Raw genomic sequence first — 21923 nt, forward strand, 5'->3', positions numbered from 1 at the left:
TTGCGACCCTACCTGGACCAAGATGCCCTACGCACAGTCACTCATGCGCTCGTGACCTCCCGTTTAGACTACTGCAACGCTCTCTACATGGGGCTGCCCTTGAGGACCACCCGGAGGCTTCAACTGGTGCAGAATGCGGCCGTGCGAGTCGTGATGGGGGTCTCCTGATACTCCCATGTAACACCTCTACTCCGCGAGCTGCATTGGCTTCCAGTTGCCCTTCGGGTGAGATTCAAGGTGCTGGTGATGACCTATAAAGCCCTAAATGGTGAGGGTCCGGGATATTTGAGGGAACACCTGCTGCCAGCATCAAGTTCCCTTCGTCCAGTGCGCTCCCACAGGGAGGGTCTCCTCAGGGTGCCGCCGGTTAAAGACTGCTGGCGGGTAACACCCAGGGGTAGGGCCTTCTCAGTGGGTGCGCCTGCCCTGTGGAACCAGCTGCCTGTGGAGCTTAGGACTGCCCCCAACCTCCGTTCATTCCGCCGGGACCTGAAGACCTGGCTCTTCGAGCTCTCTGGCCCAGGCTGAGAATATTTTTAATTTTAATTTTAACTGGGTTTTAATTTTCTCAGGGTTCTATTTAATCTCTTTTAATTTGTTTTAACATTTGTATTGACTGTTTTTTAAATGCCCTGTAAACCGCCCTGAGTCCTTCGGGAAAGGGAGGTATATAAATCTAAATAATAATAATAATAATAATAATAATAATAATAATAATAATAATAATAATAATAATAATAATAATAATAATAATAATAAATGAGCACATGAATGGGCTACTACTTGAGGAACATGGAGAAGGAAGGAAGGAGAAAAAGAAAAAAAAGGAACAAGCCAAAAAAAACAACACCCCCAAAACTCAACAGAACATTTGTAAAAGATCCAATTAGCAGGGGCTACTGAAAAGCAACGTATTCATGTCGCACAAACACTTAGATGAGAGCACTGCTTAGCAGGAGCTACTAAAAAACAACTTATGCACGTTAGGCAAAGACTTAAATGAAATCAATGCTTAAAGAAACCAAGAAGGTTAATATGAATGTACACATGCTAAAAAGCCCATCACCACTCTGCTTGCTTTCTGCAGCTGACCTGTGGTGGCATCTGTGGAGAGGGGCCCGGAGCGTTTGCGCCCAGAGATGCCATAGAGGTTGAACTTGTATCTGCGTGAAGGAACCAGCTCGGTCACGGTGACTTCACGAGAGTCTCCCTCCACAGGTAACGCTTGAGGTTGGCCATTTGCATCCTTGTACTGGACCAGGAAGGAGTCAAAGGTCCCAGTGGGGACCGTCCAATGGAGACGGACAGAATTACTCATGACATCAAGGACGGAGAACTCTCCTAGGCTAGGTTGAACAGGAATTGGTTCCTCTGTGTCTGTAGGATGGGCTAAAATAGAAAAAGAATAACAGAATAATAGAGTTGGAAGGGACCTTGGAGATCTTCTAGTTCAAACACCTGCACAGGCAGAAAACCCTTTGCCAGATACATGATTCGCCAAGAGCTCCTCAACTCTAGCATCTCAAAGTTTAATGACCGTCCAGAGGCCTACAGATCCTGGAAAGCAACATTCAAAGCTGCTATTGCTGATCTCAACTTCAACACCAGGGAGGAACTTGATCTACTCATAAAGTGACTGGGCCCAGAATCCGCAGATCATGTTCAAGGACTGAGAACAGTACATGTTGACTCCCCAGACGCAGGTCTCACTGCTGCATGGGCAAGACTTGAACAAACCTACGGAAGCCCAGAAGCATTAGAGAATGCCTTATTCAAAAGACTACAAAACTTTCCGAAGATAGGCAACAAAGACAATTACAAGCTTCAAAGACTAAGTGATCTCCTCATGGAAATAGAATTGGCAAAAACAGACCCACATCTAACTGGTCTGAGCTACCTGGACTCCTCCCACCGTGTCAATCCAGTGGTGTCAAAACTACCATACAACCTGCAGGAGAAATGTACACAGGAAGGCTCAGATTACAAACTATGCCATAATGTTTCCTTTCGCCCATTCTCATATTTTTCCAGGTTCATCAGCAGACACGCCTGGACGACAAATGATCCCAGCTTCAACTACCATGAATCCAGTGTGTCTGCTCCATCATCACCATCAAGGTTCATCGGCAGACACGCCTGGACAAGAAATGATCCCAGCTTCAACTACGGTGAACCCAGTGTGCTTGCTTCATCATCATCACCAAGGTATGTTAACACAGCAGCTCAACACAGAGACTCACGTGGAGCTGTGCTTACAAGAAAAACGGACATCTCACCTCCTGTACCATCTCCTCCTCAATGGAGTGATTCAGGTGGTGGGGATGAAGATCCTAATCGTCAGTGTCCTATTCACAAAAATCCTCACCCTCTTAGAAAATGTCGTGAGCTTAGAGCAATGCCTGTACAAGAGCAGAAAGAGGTTCTCCAAAAACTTGGAATATGCTACAGGTGCTGTGCTTCATATCACCATTCTGCTAAAGATTGCAAAGCCTTTGTCAAGTGCACAGAATGCGATAGTGACAAGCACATTACAGCTATGCATCCTACTCCACTTTTAGGCAATCCACAGCAACCACCTGCATCCAACCCTGCTTCAAATTATGGCGGGGAGCAGCATGGCGGGGAGCAACAAAGTCATGCTCCAGCCACAAATGTCTCATCTTCACCCCAATCTCCAACTTAGAGACCTTGTTCTGCTCAAGGACCATCAAGCTCAAGAACTGAAAGGCATCAAAAACTTTCATCAGACCCATCACAGAGCTTGTCCTGCCTTTGCTTCTTGAAGACTGAACTTGTAGCCTTTCCTGGCTGAATCCTGACTTCAAGAAGAAAAGTTATTTGAACTTTAATTTAGACTATTTTAGGCCTGTAATGGAAGTTCTTATTATTGCAATATGTATGCATGTTTATTTCTTATATCTCTCAGGTTTTTATGTCTTATATATCTTAGGTTTATTTCTTATATCTCTCAGGTTTTTATGTCTTATATATCTCAGGTTTATTTCTTATATCTCTCAGGTGTTTTATGACAACAAGCAAATCACAAATGTGTATTTGCATTTGAATAACTACCATTATATGATTTTCTATAGTGGTATTATGAAATACCAGATGGGGAGTGTGCTGCCACCACGTGGCTGTTTTGGGAAATTATACATTATGCTAATTTTGGTCAGCCAAACCCCTCCTACCCTATGACATATTTCCTCCTTCTCCTGATCATGTGCCTTACACCCCGCCCCTTTCTGGGATGGACTTCCTCCTTCTTCTCCCTGGGGACTCTCCTCCATAACCGGCAGACACACTGCTCCTCCATGATCGGCAGACACACGTGCAGACACTGAGTCGTTACTGTCTTTTTACCTTGGAAATACCGTGCGTTATCATCTAATTCACCTCATCTGCTGTAATCTACTCTGCATGCAAATAAAGGTACTTCTGGATGATAAAAGGTATTTTTCATGAGTTCTGCTATCTGGCAAAAGGCTGTTAAACAATGATAGTATCCACTTATACAGGCCATGTACAGGGGTCTTAGCAAAGGGAAAAATCATTAACGACAGTTTGATCCAGAATACCAGTGCTTTTCAACCTTTTCACCCATTGTACCACTTTTAGGATATGGCAACATCCGAGTACCATCAGTCGCCTAGCAAGGTGTCCAAAACTTGATGACCAAAAAAAATAAAAAGGAATAAAGTGATGAAATACAGGTAGTCCTTGACTTACAATAGTTTGCTTAGTGACTGTTCGAAGTTACAATGGCACTGAAAAAAGTGCCCCCCAAGCCACATCCGAGCAAGACACCTGCCTGCCAGCCTGGCGGCGCTCTTCCTCCAGTCCAAGGTTTTCATTGTTGTAAGCATTTCTGTTGAGGACTGGCAGCGGGGGTGGGTGGGAGGTGTTTGATTTTTATTCCCCCCATCTGCTGGGTGGTTGCAGCAGGTTTTGGTCACTTCACATGACCCAGTGTTGTGGCCCCGATCCCCGCACCTGTCCTAACCGAGGACGAGGACTCTGAGGATGATGGGGAGCAACTGGCAAGGCCTCCCTCTCTGGGGCCCTTCTCTCTGGCAAGGCCTCCGTCTCCATTAGGAGGCCGAGAGGAGCAGCTGGTGCTCGAACAGCTGCAGCAGTCTAGCGAAGATGAGTCATGGCTAGACCCTTGAGAAAGATGCAGGGCCAAGCATCTGCAGCACCGTAGGTTGGGTAGGAGGGTCAGGGAGTAGCTGAGTCATTGAGCCATAACCCATAAGGTATAAAGGGGGTGTGGCTGCTCTCAGAACTTTGTGACGAACAATAGTTTAAACAACTTCGGGTCACGTCTTTGGAACTCTGCTTCTTGTTTGAAACCTTGGTCTGAATTCTTGGCAACGCTTCTATATATCTGCTAATGGACTCTTTGCTTGGATGTTATTTAGCTGCAGTTTGAGGTAACGAGCTTATGTTGCTGCCAAGACCTTATCAGTAGGCAATTAATTAAAGCCTGTAGCATTAACTCTTGCCAGTCGTGCCTGCTTGTCTGTCTGTGCTCTGGGAGGGGGGAACAGAACACCCTGGGACACTGACCATCATAAATATGAATCAGTTGAAAACATCTGAATGTAAATCACAAGACCCTGGAGATGCTGCAACATTCCAGCTGATCGGTGCTTCTTCTAGGCTCAGCAGAAGCACCAGAATCAGCGCCGAGCTCCAGCTGGAGCCTGGCGCTGATCCAGGCGCTTCCGCTGAGCCCTGACAGCCCCGAAGAAGAGCTGGTCCTGGCGCTTCCGCTGAGCCCTGACAGCCCTGCAGCTCTAGCCATCTCTCACTCAGGCTTCAAAGGAATCAAAGCTCCCAGTGGGGGTCAGTCCAATGGAGTCGGACAGAATCACTTGTGACATCAAGGACGGAAAACTCCCCTAGGCTGGGTTGGATGGGAATTGCCTCCTCTGTAACTGGAGCTAAAACAGGCATATGGAAAAGAAAAATGCTTGGTTTAAATATCTGGCTGTTGAAGATGCAACCTGGGAGCTGAAAGATTCAATAAAATGCTGCTTGCAAAAGAATGTTAACGTTAAGGTACAGAATGTTAATATGAAGATACAAGAGCTGAATCACACCCCCGAAACTGACCTGTGGTGGCATCTGTGGAGAGGGGGCTGGACCTCTTGCGCCCAGAGACTCCATAGAGATTGAACTTGTATCTATGGGAAGGAGCCAGCTTGGTCACTGTGACTTCATTGGTGCCTCCCTCCACAGGCAAAATTTGGGGTTGGCCATCTGCATCCTTGTACTGGACCAGGAAGGAGTCAAAGCTCCCAGTGGGGACGGTCCAATGGAGTCGGACAGAGTTGCTTGTGACATCCAGGACTGAGAACTGCCCCAGGCTGGGTTGGACAGGAATTGGCTGCTCTGAATCTGGGAGGTGGGCTAAAACAGGAAAATGAATGAAAAGACATATGTATATCTTAGCCTTGAGGTTTGATATGCTATCTAGCAGTTGAAACATTCAGCTAATATGCTATCTGTTAACGAAAGCAATAACGTTAATATGATGTTGCAATATCATAAAACCCCCAGGCAGAATGTCTCCTGAAGCTCACCTGTTGTGGCATCAGTGGACAGGGGGCCGGAGCGTTTGCCCCCAGAGACTCCATAGAGGTTGAATTTGTATTGGTGAGAAGGAGCCAGGTTGGTCACTGTGACTTCACTGAGGCTTCCCTCCACAGGCAACATTTGGGGTTGGCCATCTGCATCCTTGTACTGGATCAGGAAGGAGTCAAAGCTCCCAATGGGGACGGTCCAATAAAGACGGAGAGAATTGCTTGTGACGTCAAGGACTGAGAAGTCTCCTAGGCTGGGTTGGACAGGAATTGGCTTCTCTGAGTCTCTAATGTGGGCTAAAGGAGAGAAATTTTTTAAAAAAGAGGCTTAGCTATTGGGTGTGTCTAGTTTAACGAATAGAAGGACGAGGGGTGACATGATAGCAGTGTTCCAATATCTCAGGGGCTGCCACAAAGAGGAGGGACTGAAGCTATTCTCCAAAGCACCCAAAGGCAGGACAAGAGCAATGGATGGAAACTAATCAAGGAGAGAAGCAGCCTAGAACTAAGGAGAAATTTTCTGACAGTTAGAACAATTAACCAGTGGAACAACCTGCCTCCAGAACTGGTGAATGCTCTAACAGTGGAAGTTTTTAAGAAGAGACTGGACAGCCATTTGTCTGAAATGGTATAGGGTTGGACTAGATGACCTCCAAGGTCCCTTCCAACATCATCATCATCATCATCATCATCATCATCATCATCATCATCATCATCATTATTATAACATGCCATCCAGAAGGTGCAACATTCAGTAAAAAATGCTGCTTGTTAAGGAAACCAAGAAAGTTAATATGAAGTTAAAGTATTTGAAAAGTTCCAACTCCACTTAAGTGCTGAAGCTGACCTGTGGTGGCATCAGTGGAAAGTGGGGTGAAACGTTTACGCCCCGAGACTCCATAGAGGTTGAACTTGTATCTGCGTGAAGGAACCAGGTTGGTTACGGTGACTTCTCGAGAGCTTCCTTCTACAGCTAATGCTTGAGGTTGGCCATCTGCATCCTTGTACTGGACCAGGAAGGAGTCAAAGTTCCCAGTGGGGACAGTCCAATGGAGATGGACAGAATCGCTCGTGATGTCCAAGACGGAGAACTCCCCCAGGCTGGGTTGGATAGGCATTTCCTTCTCTGAATGGGTAAGGTGAGCTAAAACGGGGCAGAGAAATATTTAGTTAAAATCTCTCCGCTCTTGAAGGTGTCACTTAAGAACTGGAACAATCAGTATAAAGATTTCTCGTTAAGGAAGTTAAGAAGGTTAATATGGAAGAATAACATATGAAGAACCCCCCAGTCACACCATATCCTGAAGCTGACCTGTGGTGGCATCGGTGGAGAGGGGCTTGGAACGTTTACGCCCAGAGACTCCATAGAGGTTGAACTTGTATCTGTGTGAAGGAACCAAGTCAGTCACTGTGACTTCATTGAAGCCTCCCTCCACAGGCAATGCTTGGGGTTGGCCATCTGCATCCTTGTACTGGACCAGGAAGGAATCAAAGTTCCCAGTGGGGACGGTCCAATGGAGACGAACAGAATTGCTTGTGACATCAAGGACAGAGAATTCTCCTAGGCTGGGTTGGACAGCAGTAGCCTCCTTTGAAACTGTAACATAGTGGAGGGCAGGGGGGAGGAAAGATTTAGTTAAAATTGTACTGACGTTGTAGATGAAATCCAGCAATTTTAATATTCAGCAACTAAGCTATTTCTTAAGGAAAACAGAGATGTTAATGTGATGTTAGAATATCTTAAAAGCTCCCAGATAGCATGTCATCTGAAGCTGACCTGTGGTGGCATCTGTGGAGAGAGGGCCAGAGCGTTTGCGCCCAGAGATTCCATAGAGGTTGAACTTGTATCTGCGTGAAGGAACCAGCTCAGTCATGGTGACTTCACGAGAGTCTCCCTCCACAGGTAACGCTTGAGGTTGGCCATCTGCATTCTTGTACTGGATCAGGAAGGAATCAAAGGTCCCAGTGGAGACGGTCCAATGGAGACGGACAGAATCGCTCGTGACGTCAAGGACAGAAAACTCTCCTAGGCTGGGTTGGGCAGGAATTGGCTCCTCTGAGTCTGTAAGATGGGCTAAAATAAGGAAATAAAAGAAAAAACTAACTTATAATTTCTCTGGTCTTTGAGATAACACCCAAGCTCTGGAACCATCTGCAAAAAGGTTGCTGGTTAAAAAAAATCAAGAATGATAATATATAAGAACTCGCAGTCGTGCCATATCCTGAAACTGACCTGTGGTGGCATCAGTGGAGAGGGGCCCGGAGTGTTTGTCTCCGGAGACCCCATAGAGGTTGAACTTGTATCTGCGTGAAGGAACCAGGTTGGTGACTGTGACTTCATGGGAGTTTCCCTCCACAGTCAATGCTTGGGGTTGGCCATCTGCATCCTTATATTGGATGAGGAAGGAGTCAAAGGTCCCAGTGGGCATGGTCCAATGGAGATGGACAGAATCACTTGTGGCCTCAATAACTGTGAAATCTCCTAGACTGGGTTGGACAGGAACTGTCTCCTTTGAGCCTATGATGAGAAAGGAAGGAAGGAAGGAAGGAAGGAAGGAAGGAAGGAAGGAAGGAAGGAAGGAAGGAAGGAAGGAAGGAATAGTTAGAAATCCACTGATGCTGCAGATGCAATCCCACAGTTTGAACATTCAGCAAAAATGCTATTTGTTAAGAAAATCTGGAATGCTAATGTGATGTTACAATATGTTAAAATCTTCCAGGCAGAACGTCTTCTGAAACTGACCTGTGGTGGCATCAGTGGAGAGGGGACTGGAGCGTTTGCGCCCAGAGATTCCATAAAGATTGAACTTGTATCTGCGAGAAGGAGCCAGGTTGGTCACTGTGACTTCACGGGTGTTTCCCTCCACAGGCAATGCTTGGGGTTGGCCATCTGCATCCTTATATTGGATCAGGAAGGAGTCAAAGCTCCCAGTGACGGTGGTCCAATAGAGATGGACAGAATCGCTTGTGACATCAAGGACTGAGAACTCGCCCAGGCTGGGTTGGACAAGACTTGTCTCCACCGAATCCGTAAGGTGGGCTAAAAGAAGAAAACGAATGAAAAGGGTTAGTTCTGATCTTGGTGGTGCCACCTAAAAGCTGGAACAATAAAAAAAATATTAAAGAAATCAAGAACATCAATATGGAGGAATCATATCTGAAGGGCCTCCAGCCATACCAAATCATAAAGCTGACCTGTGGTAGCATCAGTAGAGAGGGGCCTGGAACGTTTGCGCCCGGAGACCCCATAGAGGTTGAACTTGTATCTGCGAGAAGGAACCAGCTTGGTCACTGTGACTTCACGAGAGTCTCCCTCCACAGGTAACGCTTGAGGTTGGCCATCTGCATCCTTGTACTGGACCAGGAAGGAATCAAAGGTCCCAGTGGGGACCGTCCAATGAAGACGGACAGAATCACTCGTGACATCAAGGACGGAAAAGTCCCCCAGGCTGGGTGGGACAGGAATTGGCTCTTCTGTGTCTGTAAGGCGGGCTAAAACAGAGAAAATAAAGAAAAAAACTTAAGTTACATTTTCCTGGTCTTGGAGAGCCATCTAGGAGGTGGAATAACCAATACTTTTTTTTGCTTATTAAGGATATCAAGACAATCAATACAGAATAATATCTGAACTGCCCTGTTGGAAGAACTTCCTGAGCAGTTTAAAAGTGCCTGTAGGCCTTCCTTGCATTCCCCTCTCAGCCCTCCCCATTGTCATAGCAACTGAGCTGCCAATCAAAGAACAGATCTCAATGAAACAGCAGTTTAGGGCAGGAGGGGAGAAGGAAGGAAGGCAGGCAAGATGGCTGCCAGGGAGCATTGCTTCCTCATTCCTCATGAAGAGGAGGCTGAATAAGTGAAGCCAAATCCCTGGAGAAATAACAAGGCAATTACTAAAAGATAGACTGCCCTGATGTGGAGAGGCAAATGAAAGGAGGGAGCAACTGAGAAAACTGGGGAGAGAGAGAGGCATTTATTTCCTTCCCTCAGAGCTGGAGGGAGGGAAAAATTCTTCAAGCCATGTCCCTCAGATGCAGTAAAGTTTCAAAAGAGGAAAAGTCAACAAGCCTTGCCAGGAACCGACAAAACAGAAAAGACAAAGAGACAGCCACGTTTTGGACTAAATAACAATAGAAAACAAATTTTAAAAGATAAAAAGACAAATCAAACTCTGCAAAAAAAGAGGATAGCTCCATTGTGAGTGCCAATAGAGTGCCATACAAGCAGTCCTCCCTTAACATCCACTTCTTCAGTGACCTTTTGAAGCTAAAGTGCTGAATGAGGGGACTCAAGATGGGTCCTCATAGCTGCTCTGTCACACTGTCCCCATGTTATATGATCGTGATTTGAGTACGCAGCATAGTAGCTTACGAGGCTGACCTGTGGTGGCATCTGTGGAGAGGGGGCTGGAGCGTTGGTTCCCAGAGATTCCATAGAGGTTGAACTTGTATATGTGGGAAGGAGCCAGGCTGGTCACTGTGACTTGATTGGAGTCTCCTTCTAGGGGCAACTCTTGAGGTTGTCCATCTGCATTCTTGTAATGGATCAGGAAGGAGTCAAAGGTCCCGCTAGGGACAGTCCAATGAAGTTGGACAGAAGTACTTGTGACATTAACAACTGAGAACTTCCCCAGGCTGAGTGGGAGAGGAACTGGTTCCTCTGAGTCTGCCAAGTGAACTAAAACAAGGAAAAGAAAGAAAAGCCCCAGTTATAATGTCCCTGGTCTTGGACACGCAGCCCAAGAGGTGTAACAATCAATAAGAAGTTAATGTTAAGGAAATCTTAATCTTCCAAAATAACCTTCCAAGGGTTAATGTGGAAGAATAATATCTGAAAAGTGCTCAGCCTTGCTAAATGCTGAAGCTGATCTGTCGTGGCATCTGTGGAGAGGGGGCTGGAACGTTTGTGCCCAGAGACTCCGTAAAGGTTGAACTTGTATCTGTGAGAAGGAGCCAGGTTAGTCACGGAAACGTCACGGGAGCCTCCCTCAACTGGCAAAGCTTGAGGTTGGCCATCTGCATCCTTGTATTGGATCAAGAAGGAGTCAAAACTCCCAGTGGGGACTGTCCAATAAAGACAGACAGAATTGCTTGTGACATCAAGGACGGAAAACTCCCCTAGGCTGGGTTGAACAGGAATTGGCTTCTCTGAGTCTGCAAGGCGGACTAAAAGAGGGGGTGGGGTGAGGGAGAAAAGGCTTAGTTCTAATTTCACTGGTGTTGGAGATGCAATCTAAAACCTGGAGCAGTCAAAAATGGTACTTGTTAAGAAAACCCAGAATGTTACTTTGAAAGAATATTATCTGAAAAATGCCAAGCCATGCTAAATCCTGAAGCTGACCTGTGGTGGCCTCAGTGGTGAGAGGCCTGGAACGTTTTTTCCCAGAGACCCCATAGAGGTTGAACTTGTATCTGCGAGAAGGAGCCAGATTGTTCACCGTGACCTCAGTGGAGCCTCCCTCCACAGGCAATGCTTGGGGTTGGCCATCTGCATCCTTGTACTGGATCAGGAAGGAGTCAAAGCTCCCAGTGGGGACGGTCCAATGGAGACGGACAGAATCACTTGTGACATCAAGGACAGAGAACTCCCCCAGGCTGCTTTGGGTGGGAATTTGTTCTTCTGAATCTGTAAGGCGAGCTAAACAGGAAAATGAAAGGAAAGGGATAGTTAGAATTCCACTGATCTTGCAAATGTAACCCAGTAGATGGAAAAATCAGCAAATAGGCTATATATTAAGGAAATCAATAATACTAATATGACTTTAAAATCTGCCAGGCAGAGAAGTTCCTGAAACTGACCTGTCATGGCAAAAGTAGAGATAGGGTTGGAGCGTTTGTGCCCTGAGACTCCATAGAGGTTGAACTTGTATCTGCGTGAAGGAACCAGGTTGGTCACCATGATTTCACGGGAGTCTCCCTCCACAGGCAATGCCTGAGGTTGGCCACTTGCATCCTTGTACTGGATCAGGAAGGAGTCAAAACTCCCGGTGGGGACAGTCCAATGGAGTCGGACAGAATCACTCGTGACATCAAATGCTGACATTTCTCCCAGGCTGGGTTGGAAAGAAACTGGCTTCTTGGGCTCTGTGGCTTGAGCTTAGAGAGTAATATGGAAGAAAAGCTTGATTAGAATATCTGACTGTTGGAGATGCAACCTAGTAGTTGAAACATTCAGTAACCAAGCTGCTTATTAAAGAAACTAAGAATATTAATATGAAATTATAAGAGCCGAAAAATCTCAGCACACTGACTCCTGAAGCTGACTAGTGGTGGCATAAGTAGAGAGGGGGGCATAGTGTTTTTGTCCAGAGACTCCTTAAGAGGTTAAATTCGTATCTGTGGAAGAAGCCAGGTTGGTTACAATGACTTCATTGGAGCCTCCCTCAACAGGCAGGGCTTGGGGTTGGCCATCTGCATCTTTGTACTGTACCACAAAGATGTCAGAGCTCCCAGTAGGGATGGTGCAATAGAGATGGACCAAATCACTTGTGCCATCAAGGACCGAGAAGTCCCACAGGCTGGATTGGATAGGAACTGCATTCTCAATACTTGGAATTGGGGCTAAAAAGAGCGAAATAGAAGGAAAAGGTTACAATAATCTTTGTGGCAGTAAAAGTTAACTCAGTACTGTGTTTGGAAAATATTTCTGTATAGTTTGATGTTGTTCTACTATTGCTAATTTTGAGATGATATCAAGAGGTTGATAACATGACCCTTGTCTTCTTTATGTTCGGAATGTCCCTATTGTACTTGGCTTCATTCCCAATCTTGGATTCTATCAAGACTTTTAAAAATGGGAATTATTTAGACCTATACACTGGCTACAACCCTGTCAGGAGAAGCTTCTCTTGACCCCACTGCAAGAAATAGTTGATATATGTTGTTCCTCAAAACTTGAGTTAGTTTGGTGTCCACCAGTTGGCTAAAGAGCGGTTGAAAGATTCCAAAGGGGCCAGGCAAAACAACAAAAAATAGCACAATAACACCAAAAGATCCAACTCGCAGGACCTAGTATGAAACAAGATATTGAAGTGTTAGGCAACTACAGAAGAAATAACACTGCTTATTAAGGAAACCAATCGTGCTAATATGAAGGTACGATATCTGAAAATCTCACAATCCTTGAAGCTGACCTGTGGTGGCATCAGTGGAAAGCGGGGTGGAACGTTTGCGCCCTGAGACTCCATAAAGATTGAACTTGTATCTGCGAGAAGGAATCAGGTTGGTCACAGTGACTTCATGGGAATCTCCCTCCACAGGCAACGCTTGGGGTTGCCCATCTGCATCCTTGTACTGGATCAGGAAGGAGTCAAAACTCCCAGTGGGGACGGTCCAATGGAGTCGAACAGAATCACTTGTGACATCAAGGATGGAGAAGTCTCCTAGGCTGGGTTGAACAGGAATTGGCTCTCCTGAACCACTTATGTGAGCTAAAGCAGAGAAAGAAAATAGGTTTAGTTACAAGAGCCTTGGTGTTGGATATGCAATCCAGAAGCTGCAGGATTCAATAAAAATGGTTTGTTAAGGAAACCAAGAAAGTTCATATAAAGTTACAGTATTTGAAAAGTTCCATCTGCACTAAATGCTGAAGCTGACCTGTGGTGGCGTCAGTGGAAAGCGGGGTGGAACGTTTGCGCCCTGAGACTCCATAAAGATTGAACTTGTATCTGCGAGAAGGAACCAGGTTGGTCACAGTGACTTCATTGAAGCTTCCCTCCACAGGCAACATTTGGGGTTGCCCATCTGCATCCTTGTACTGGATCAGGAAGGAGTCAAAGCTCCCAGTGGGGACGGTCCAATGGAGTCGAACAGAATCACTTGTGACATCAAGGATGGAGAAGTCTCCTAGGCTGGGTTGAACAGGAATTGGCTCCCCTGAACCACTTATGTGGGCTAAAGCAGAGAAAGAAAATAAGCTTAGTTATAAGAGCCTTGGTGTTGGATATGCAACCCAGAAGCTGCAGGATTCAATAAAAATGGTTTGTTAAGGAAACCAAGAAAGTTCATATAATGTTACAGTATTTGAAAAGTTCCAACTACACTAAATGCTGAAGCTGACCTGTGGTGGCATCAGTGGAGAGGGGGCCGGAGCGTTTGCGTCCAGAGACTCCATAAAGGTTGAACTTGTATCTGCGAGAAGGAGCCAGGTTGGGCACTGTGACTTCATTGAAACTTCCCTCCACAGGCAACATTTGGGATTGGCCATCTGCATCTTTGTACTGGACCAGGAAGGAGTCAAAGCTCCCAGTGGGGACGGTCCAATAAAGACGGACAGAATTGCTTGTGACGTCAAGGACTGAGAACTCCCCCAGGCTGGGCTTAATCGCTATAGTCTCATCTGTCTTCTCCTTTTTTGGTTCCTGAACTGCAGCTATAAGGGACAGGGAATAAAAAATGTTGTTGTCATCACCATTCATCACTGGGAACTGCTTTCCCTTGCAACTTGTAATAAATCTTTCCAGAAAAAAATGTTAGAAATAAACCTGTATGCTTTCTATGCATGTTCTTTACATGTTCATAATAATTCAGTTAATAGTTAACTTTAACTGGTTTATCTTTTCTGCAAAGGAAATAATGTGCTGGAAGATGACAAGAAAACATTAGGAAATACTTTCCTATTTTATATATATAACCCTGACGGCTCTTTAGAAGGCCAGATCCTGAAGTTGAAAGTCAGATACTTTGGCCACCTAATGAGAAGAAAGGACTCACTGGAGAAGAGACTAATGCTGGGAAAGACTGAGGGCACGATAAGAAGGGGACGACAGAGAATGAGGTGGCTGGATGGAGTCACTGAAGCAGTAGGCGTGAGGTTAAATGGACTCCAGAAGATGGTAGAGGACAGGAAGGCCTGGAGGAACGAATCCCGAGTGCCGCGTAGCAGAGTGAGTGCCTGTTACTCGTCCCAGCTTCTGCCAACCTAGCAGTTCGAAAGCACATAAAAATGCAAGTAGAAAAATAGGGACCACTACGCTGGGAATGTAACAGCGTTCTGTGCGCCTTTGGCGTCTAGTCATGCCGGCCACATGACCACGGAGACGTCCTCGGACAAGCGCTGGCTCTTCGGCTTTGAAACAGAGATGAGCACCGGCCCCTAGAGTCGGAAACGACTAGCACGTATGTGCGGGGGAACCTTTACCTTTACCTATATATACCGTATATACTTGAGTATAAGCCGAATTTTTCAGCCCACTTTTTGGGCTGAAAAATTCCACTTCGGCTTATACTCCAGTCAACAAAAAAACTTACCGAGGGCTTGTGCGCGGCCGAGTCCGGGATCGCGCGCACCTCTCCCAAGCCACCGCCGTCCGGAGACCTGCCGAAGTTTGGGGAGGTTTGGGGAGGTGCGCGCGCCTCGAATCTCAGATAAAGGGTATGACTAACTGATGAGAACATAAAGAGTTCGAAATGATCATCTTAGCCTCCCAAATTCTTTATTAGCAATTTGAATAATTTGCATATATATATATATATATATATATATATATATATATATATATGTGTGTGTGTGTGTGTGTGTGTGTGTGTGTGTGTGTGTGTGTGTGTGTGTTAAATATTTGTCAAGTCATTTGAATACGCCTTGCTAATTAAATCTTTCTTTCCTGTTTGGCCTAACTCAAGGCTATCCACAGGTTATAGTCACAACTTATGACAGCTCATTATTTGTGTAAATTATTCAAATTGCTAATAAAATTCAAATTGCCTCCCTAAAATTCTTTATTAGCAATTTGAATAATTTACATATATTTTACAAACACATGTATATCTTCAAAGCCGAAGAGCCAGCACTTGTCCGAGGACGTATATATGGAAGAGGAGCTTTCTTCGATTGAAGAAAAGATGTCAAAGCTGGTTGGCTAACCTGTCACAGCATCTGCAAAGATGGGTCCAAAGCGCTGTGTCCCCAAGATGCCATAGAGGTTGAATCTGTATCTTTGGGAGGGAACCAAATTGGGAATGATGGCTTCGCGGGAATCTTGGTCCATAGGCAGGGCTTGATCACCACCTTCTGAGTCTTGATACTGGAGTAAAAAGGAATCAAATCTGCCAGTCGGCACTTTCCATGTAAGATGGACAGAGTTGCTGGTCACCTCTGATACAGCCAGATCACTGAGGATGGTTTTGTGGACCGACACATCTTCCTGTGATCCTGTGGAAATAAAAGATAGCCGCCCTCTTTGAGATCACTAGCTCTTGTCCATCTTTTAAGAAATCAGTTATGCTTTTAAGGCTGCTGTCCTAGGCTTAGCTCTGTGTGGATCTGTATAAATTCCATCCCTTTTATCATTTACAATAATAAAGCAATATATTTGCGAGCTGTTTCTTTAATGGATTATATTTGGCTGGCTGTATTCCCAAGGCTAGGGCTCTAAATGTGTTACGGGCCTAGTTTCCTGATTTTACTATTAACTGGCTAAGTATCTCAGCTGCTGTGTATATTTATTTTGGATGTTTTTATATTGTCTTATAGTTTGGGAATTGTAAGCTGCCCAAAGTCATTGGCCGAGATGTGTGCAGCTATAGAAATTGAATAAATAAATATAAATACATAAAATATTTAACCTGATAAAAATTCACGTCCATTCGCAACGGCAATTTTTCCTAAATTACATAACTTTTACATCTCCCTGTGAAGAAAGAATGCCACATGAAAGCACACATTATGTGCAGACTTTTAGAATGGGTATTACCCCAGTCTGTCTTTTTCCTCCATGTGAACATCCCGTATTTCTATCCACCTCTTGGAAACGTACTTCTTTTTCAGATGCATCTCTTGCAATCTTTCTTTTTTGTCATTCTCCACCAACTCGATCTGCAGGGTTGGCTCTTTCGATTTTGGTCAAGAGGCAAATATACATTTACTACCACGTGGAGGCTGGCTCAGAGAGAAGCTGAAATCAAGCTTTATCCCTGGGAGAAAGCAACTGGATAGGGAAGGAAAGTCACATGTCTTGCAGAGAAATTCTGCAGCTCTCTTAAACTATTCAACTGACCTGTGATGAAAGTTATGGAGGCAGGACCCAAATGTCTCTGATTGGAGATGCCATAGAGATCTATTGTATATCTGTGGGAAGGAGCCAGGTCAGGGATGGTGATTTCACGAGAATCTCCCTCGGTGAGCAGCTCTCGGAGTCTGCCTTCAGCATCTTTATATTGAATTAAAAAGGAATCGAAGGTCCCAGAGGAGACTGTCCAGGACAAGTGGGCAGAATTGCTAGTCACAGTGGCAGAAACATCTTTAAAAGTAGCAGGAGCTTTTCCTGTGCTACTGGAGCCTGTGATAAAAGAAAAGAAAAGAAAAGAAAAGAAAAGAAAAGAAAAGAAAGGAAAACAAGGAATATCATTTTAATAGAATATGCTGCTTTAATAACAACAGTCAAAATTTATTAAACGTGTGCTGCCCGACTCCCATAGTAATAATAGATGCAAGCTCCCCAGAATGCTTGGATAGGGACAAGGTATAACAAACAAATAAAGACAGTGCTGCAAGGTCAGAACAGGGCTTAGAAAGTCCTTGGGAAACTCACACAAAAATGGAGAATTGCAAGTCTGTGAAGATTCTTGGGCAGAAAAAGATCGTCATACAGTTGAAATACAACTTGCAAATGTACAGAATCATGAAATACGATGCACATTGTATAAGGGAAGAATGTCAGTGAAATAATCTATTATGTAATTGCGATAGTGACGAAAATAATTTTATAAGCAATAATTGTAGGTGTAGCAGCAATAAATCTACTTCATTGGACCTGCTCAAAAACTGCATTGCTTCAGCTTATTATTAAAAAAGAGGGTTTTTTTTAGATGAACAAATATACTGCCTTAATTATGTTTTGAAGCATGATGACTGTCTACCTTGTGTGACTGTGTTTTGTTTGGACTATTTCAGCAATGTTATCCACAGTCTGAATCCTGCAAATAGAGCAACTGATAATATTCTTTTGGAAGCCCATTTCTGTTACAACACTTCAGTGATTTTCAGTCTTGGCCACTTTAAGATCGCTTGAACTTCAACTCCCAAAATTGGTTACAAAGCTATGTTTTTTTAAAAAAATACTATCATTAGGTAAGCAAGGACTACCCGTATCTGAACTTAGGGGATTGAATTCCACACATCTTAAAAGTTGCTAAGTTTGAGGGAGACACTGCACTAGTTGATTCGGCTTTGTGCACCATTGTCAATGCTGCAAACATTGACATGTTTTTGCACTGACAATATAAGAGACAGCCTTTTGTTTAAACTGCTCCATTTTGAATCTTGCAGGGAGGGAATTTTTCTAACATCTATTTTGAGAAGATAAGAAAGCCCGTGTACAGAATGGGAGGATAGACCTCATATGTAAAACTAATTGGATAATGTGATTTATGACGTGTAGATAAGGGCGGGGATTGTGTGTGTGTTACAATGGGTTTGGGGGGGAGGAGATTTCAGATTCTGGCATCCCTCCATGAGTGCCGATGTTTCGTTTCATTACTAAGACTTTTTAGATAAATAATATGCCTGCAATTTGTTTGATTTGTCTCATTCATTGGAACCATGACAACCATCTCATTTCCAATTCATGACAAAAGACTGTGCTCAGAACCCATTGCTTACCTGGGACTACTTCCAAGGACACGGGGCCAAAGGGCTTACGGCCTAGGAGAACATAAAAGTTGAATCTGTATTTTCGGGAGGGCACCAAGTTAGAAATCGTGGCTTCTCGAGTGTTCTTGTCCATTCGAAGCACCTTGGGCTTGCCCTCGGCGTCTTTATATTGGATTACAAAGGAGTCAAAAGGCCCAGTGGGGGCATCCCAGGAAAGGTGAACTGAAGTGTCTGTGACACTTAAAAGAGAGAAATCTCCCAGCCTGGGCTCTTCCGGTTCTACGGCTGACAAGAAAAAAGGAGAGAGAAAATGACAGCTAGGAATTTCTTGGAAGAAGAGGAAAGACAGATGATGGGACGTACGAGTCTTGCGGGTCTCACCTATGGGTTGAATAAGTAAAATATACCGTGTTAGGCTGTACCTGCATTGGCAAGGAAGAATGGTTGGTTTACAAAAATTAGTTTTAGTCTGTTCAAAAACTAGCGGCTTGGAAAAAATTCAGAGTAAGGATCACAGGGGTGAGAAGTGAGTGAAAAAGGTGCTGATGGACAGAGAAGGCTATTTTAGCCCCATTGCTGTTTGGGTGCTTCTAGACCAGGGCTTTTCAACCTTTTCACAGATTGTACCACTTTTAGGACATGACAATATTTGAGTACCACCAGTGCTTACCAAGGTGTCAAAAACTTGATGACTAAAAAAAAAGGGGGGGGGATTTTGGGTTTTACTGGTTAGATTCATTTGTTGTTATAGAAATGGCTAGTTTATAATATTATGGAAAAGTAAAAAGTTGAGGTTCAGTGTTAATGCTTCCTTCTACTGCAACAAAGGAAGTCTCTTCTTTTTCCCTTCTCCCCCTCACTTCCCCCCCCCTTTTTCCTCCCCACTGTGTCCTATTTGCTTTTGTATTTTTGTATGGTATTCTATAACCTAATAAAATATTACAAACTGTAGGGAAAAAGGAAAAAAAGTACCAGTTTTAATTTCTTCAGTGACTGTTCCTTTGCTGAATCACTTTCCCTGCGCACTGACAAATGTATGATGAATTTATCCATGTTTATTAATATGCACCACTACCAGCTAGCTCAGGGGTCTTCAAATTTGGCATTTTTAAGACTTGTGGACTTCAGCTCCCAGAATTCCTCAGCCATCATGGCTGGTTGAGGAATTCTGGGAGTTGAAGTCCACAGGTTTAAAGTTGCTGAGTTTGTAGGCCCTTCTTCCTCTTTCCTTTCTGAGCTCTTTCTACAGTATAGTAAGAATACACACCCCCAATCCCTTCCCTGTACCCTTAAATATACAGGAATCAAGTGCAAAGCAAGAAAGGCTCACAAAATAAAGAAACTCATAAACTCCTTTTTTTTTCCCTTTAAGTTGCCTCAGGTGTGTCACATGTCACAATGTTGCAATCGAAGACTGAAAGGCTCCTGCAATTGCATAAAGCTTTGGCTTTAAATTAAGGCTGTTTAACTTCAAAGAAAACTTTCTAAAAGCCATAGACAGAGTCAATTAAAGGAAGTAAAACTAATTACATTTGTTTAAAGGGATTAAACCTTTCCCTGTTGTCTTTTTCCCCCTTTCCCGCCCAAACCACCACCTTTTATAGCCTCTCCTCTCCTTCCTCCCCTTTTCCTTCAGAGCACCTCCAGCTCCGAGCCAGCTGCTGGGGCTTTTGCCGAGCCCCCAACAGTCCTGCAGCTGCAGCTGTCTCTCCCTCAGGCTTGCGTTGCTTCGCCTCATTCCCCTCCGCTGCTACACTTCTCTAGGATGGTTGCGTACCACCTGCCACGTGGCAAAGTACCACAGGTGGTACGTGTACCACCGGTTGAAAAGCCCTGTTCTAGACCACCAAAAGGTTACTTTGAAGCTGAATCAAAGCAGACCTAGCCCTTCCCATCCAGCAAGTGAATCCTCCATTACTGGAGGTTTTCAAGAAGAGCCTGGACAGCCATTTGTCCAGAATGGGCAGGAAGTTGTACTAGAAGACCTCCGAGGTCCCTTCCAACTCTTTTACTCTATGTTCTAAGTGGGAGTCCGAATCCTGAGCAATGACGCAGACTGCGTCGGGACACACATGTAAACACAATGGTCAGTGGGTCAGAAAAATGTCCTTCGTCACGTCAGAAATATACATTCTATCATCTTCTTTGCTAGAAAAAGGAAAATCCAAAGTAGAACAAAATTGAGATGCCAGTCAGAGCTTGATGAATTTAGGAATGTAGTGAGGGTACCTGTAATTATTTTTGTGGAGAAGGGGGCACTATAGCTTCCACCAGCTCTCTCTCCATGTAACTGTATTTCGTATTCCGTACCAGGGTGCAAATCCATTAAGTCGACACTTCTCTCTGTTCCTGGAATGCTGATTTTTTCTGGAGGTGCCCCAGATTTGGGGTCCCTATAGTAGAGGGAAAAATTGCGGAAGAAATTGGGCGGGGCCGACCATGTTACACGGAGCTGGTTTGGAGAGACTTCGGTCACTTGTAGGTTCTTCAGTGGAGTTAAGATGGGTGGGGTGATGGTCTGGATCTTGTCATTCGTTGGTGAACTTGGAGCTGAAGGAAAAGAGATTTGAGGTGAGGGAACCAGAAACTTTTTTTAAAAAAAATTCAGAAACTTCCTCCCTCGGTTAGTCTGGCCAGCATTTTTCTCGACTTCTCAGATTTTACAGAAGGTTCCTTAATCATTGTGTGTGTGTGTGTGTGTGTGTGTGTGTGTGTGTGTGTGTGTGTGTGTACAGGGAGTCCTCGACTTATGATCACAACTGAATATAAAATTTCCGTTGCTAAGCCAGATAGTTAAGTGAGTTTCCCCCATTCTATGACCTTTCTTGCCACAGTTCAGTGAATCACTATAGTTAAGTTAGTAACCTGGTTGTTCGGTGAATCTGGCTTCCCCATTGACTTTGCCTGTCAGAAGATCACAAGAGGGGGTCACGTGACCCCGGGACACCTCAACTGTCATAAATACACGCCAGTTGCCAAAGCCCTGAATATTGATCATGTGACTATGTGGGGATGCCGCAACGGTCAGTAAGTGTGAAAAATGGTTACTTTTTTCAGCACTGTTGTAACTTCGAATAGTCACTAAATGAATGGTTGTAATTTGAGGCCTACTTGTATCTATGTGTATGTGTGTCTTTTGATTGCAGTAACAGGAAATCTCTGTAATTCAAAACCAGAGTCACTCTGTGAGTGAGAGGGTCGGTCTCCCTAAATTTGATAAATAAATAACATTCCCGATCCTATGTCAAACTTGTGATGTCACGTGATATCGCGCGACGTATCGGGACTTTCCCCCCATTGCTGGCAATGGGGTGGGCGCGGTTTCGGTGTGACGCTTCCGGCCCGTGAGCAGGCAGTTTGACATGCTTGCTATACTAGAAGAAAGAAAAATTCACGAAAATTGTGATTTCTGGATTTCCAAAGGTCAGTTGTTAATCACTGAAAAGCTTCAAAGGTTCTGTCTCAATTAAAATGAACTTAATTTTATAATAAAGGGTTTTCTGTGGTTAATATTGTGGGAGTACCCAAAACAAACTTTTATAAATGTATTATTTTAAGCAGAGAGTACTTTTGTTTCAGGTAGTCTATACAAATAGTCATGCTAAGGAACTAAGCTCTATAAAACATCTTATGCCAAAATAATGACTCATTGTGGCAATAAATAAGATGCCAAATTCAATAATTATGTATTTTCTAAAATACCTCAACTTAACAGAACCGATGATAAGGAATATGAGGACAGGGAAATTA

General features: G+C 44.3%; 2 protein-coding genes across 2 annotated transcripts in view; both read right to left on the reverse strand.

Moving 5' to 3' along the window:
- Positions 1-21923, reverse strand: part of LOC310634740 (uncharacterized protein) — a gene marked incomplete at both ends in the record, with an annotated part of 362395 nt that overhangs the window by 263823 nt on the left and 76649 nt on the right. The gene's annotated exons all lie outside the window — the stretch shown is intronic.
- TNXB (tenascin XB) overlaps positions 1-21923 on the reverse strand; it is a gene marked incomplete at its 5' end in the record, with an annotated part of 155668 nt that overhangs the window by 63896 nt on the left and 69849 nt on the right. Inside the window, 21 exons of the mRNA XM_083351049.1 lie at positions 1093-1346; positions 4838-4946; positions 5119-5415; positions 5589-5885; positions 6436-6732; positions 6901-7185; positions 7366-7662; positions 7822-8070; positions 8332-8628; positions 8784-9080; positions 9966-10262; positions 10926-11222; positions 11384-11543; positions 11946-12145; positions 12718-13014; positions 13181-13477; positions 13644-13955; positions 15447-15734; positions 16579-16860; positions 18183-18458; positions 20484-20723. Of these exons, the coding sequence (XP_083207175.1) occupies positions 1093-1346; positions 4838-4946; positions 5119-5415; positions 5589-5885; positions 6436-6732; positions 6901-7185; positions 7366-7662; positions 7822-8070; positions 8332-8628; positions 8784-9080; positions 9966-10262; positions 10926-11222; positions 11384-11543; positions 11946-12145; positions 12718-13014; positions 13181-13477; positions 13644-13955; positions 15447-15734; positions 16579-16860; positions 18183-18458; positions 20484-20723 (5625 nt within the window). The remainder of the gene's footprint in view (positions 1-1092; positions 1347-4837; positions 4947-5118; positions 5416-5588; positions 5886-6435; positions 6733-6900; positions 7186-7365; positions 7663-7821; positions 8071-8331; positions 8629-8783; positions 9081-9965; positions 10263-10925; positions 11223-11383; positions 11544-11945; positions 12146-12717; positions 13015-13180; positions 13478-13643; positions 13956-15446; positions 15735-16578; positions 16861-18182; positions 18459-20483; positions 20724-21923) is intronic.

This window comes from Vipera ursinii (assembly GCF_947247035.1).
Source record: "Vipera ursinii genome assembly, chromosome: 2".
Lineage (NCBI taxonomy): Eukaryota > Metazoa > Chordata > Lepidosauria > Squamata > Viperidae > Vipera > Vipera ursinii.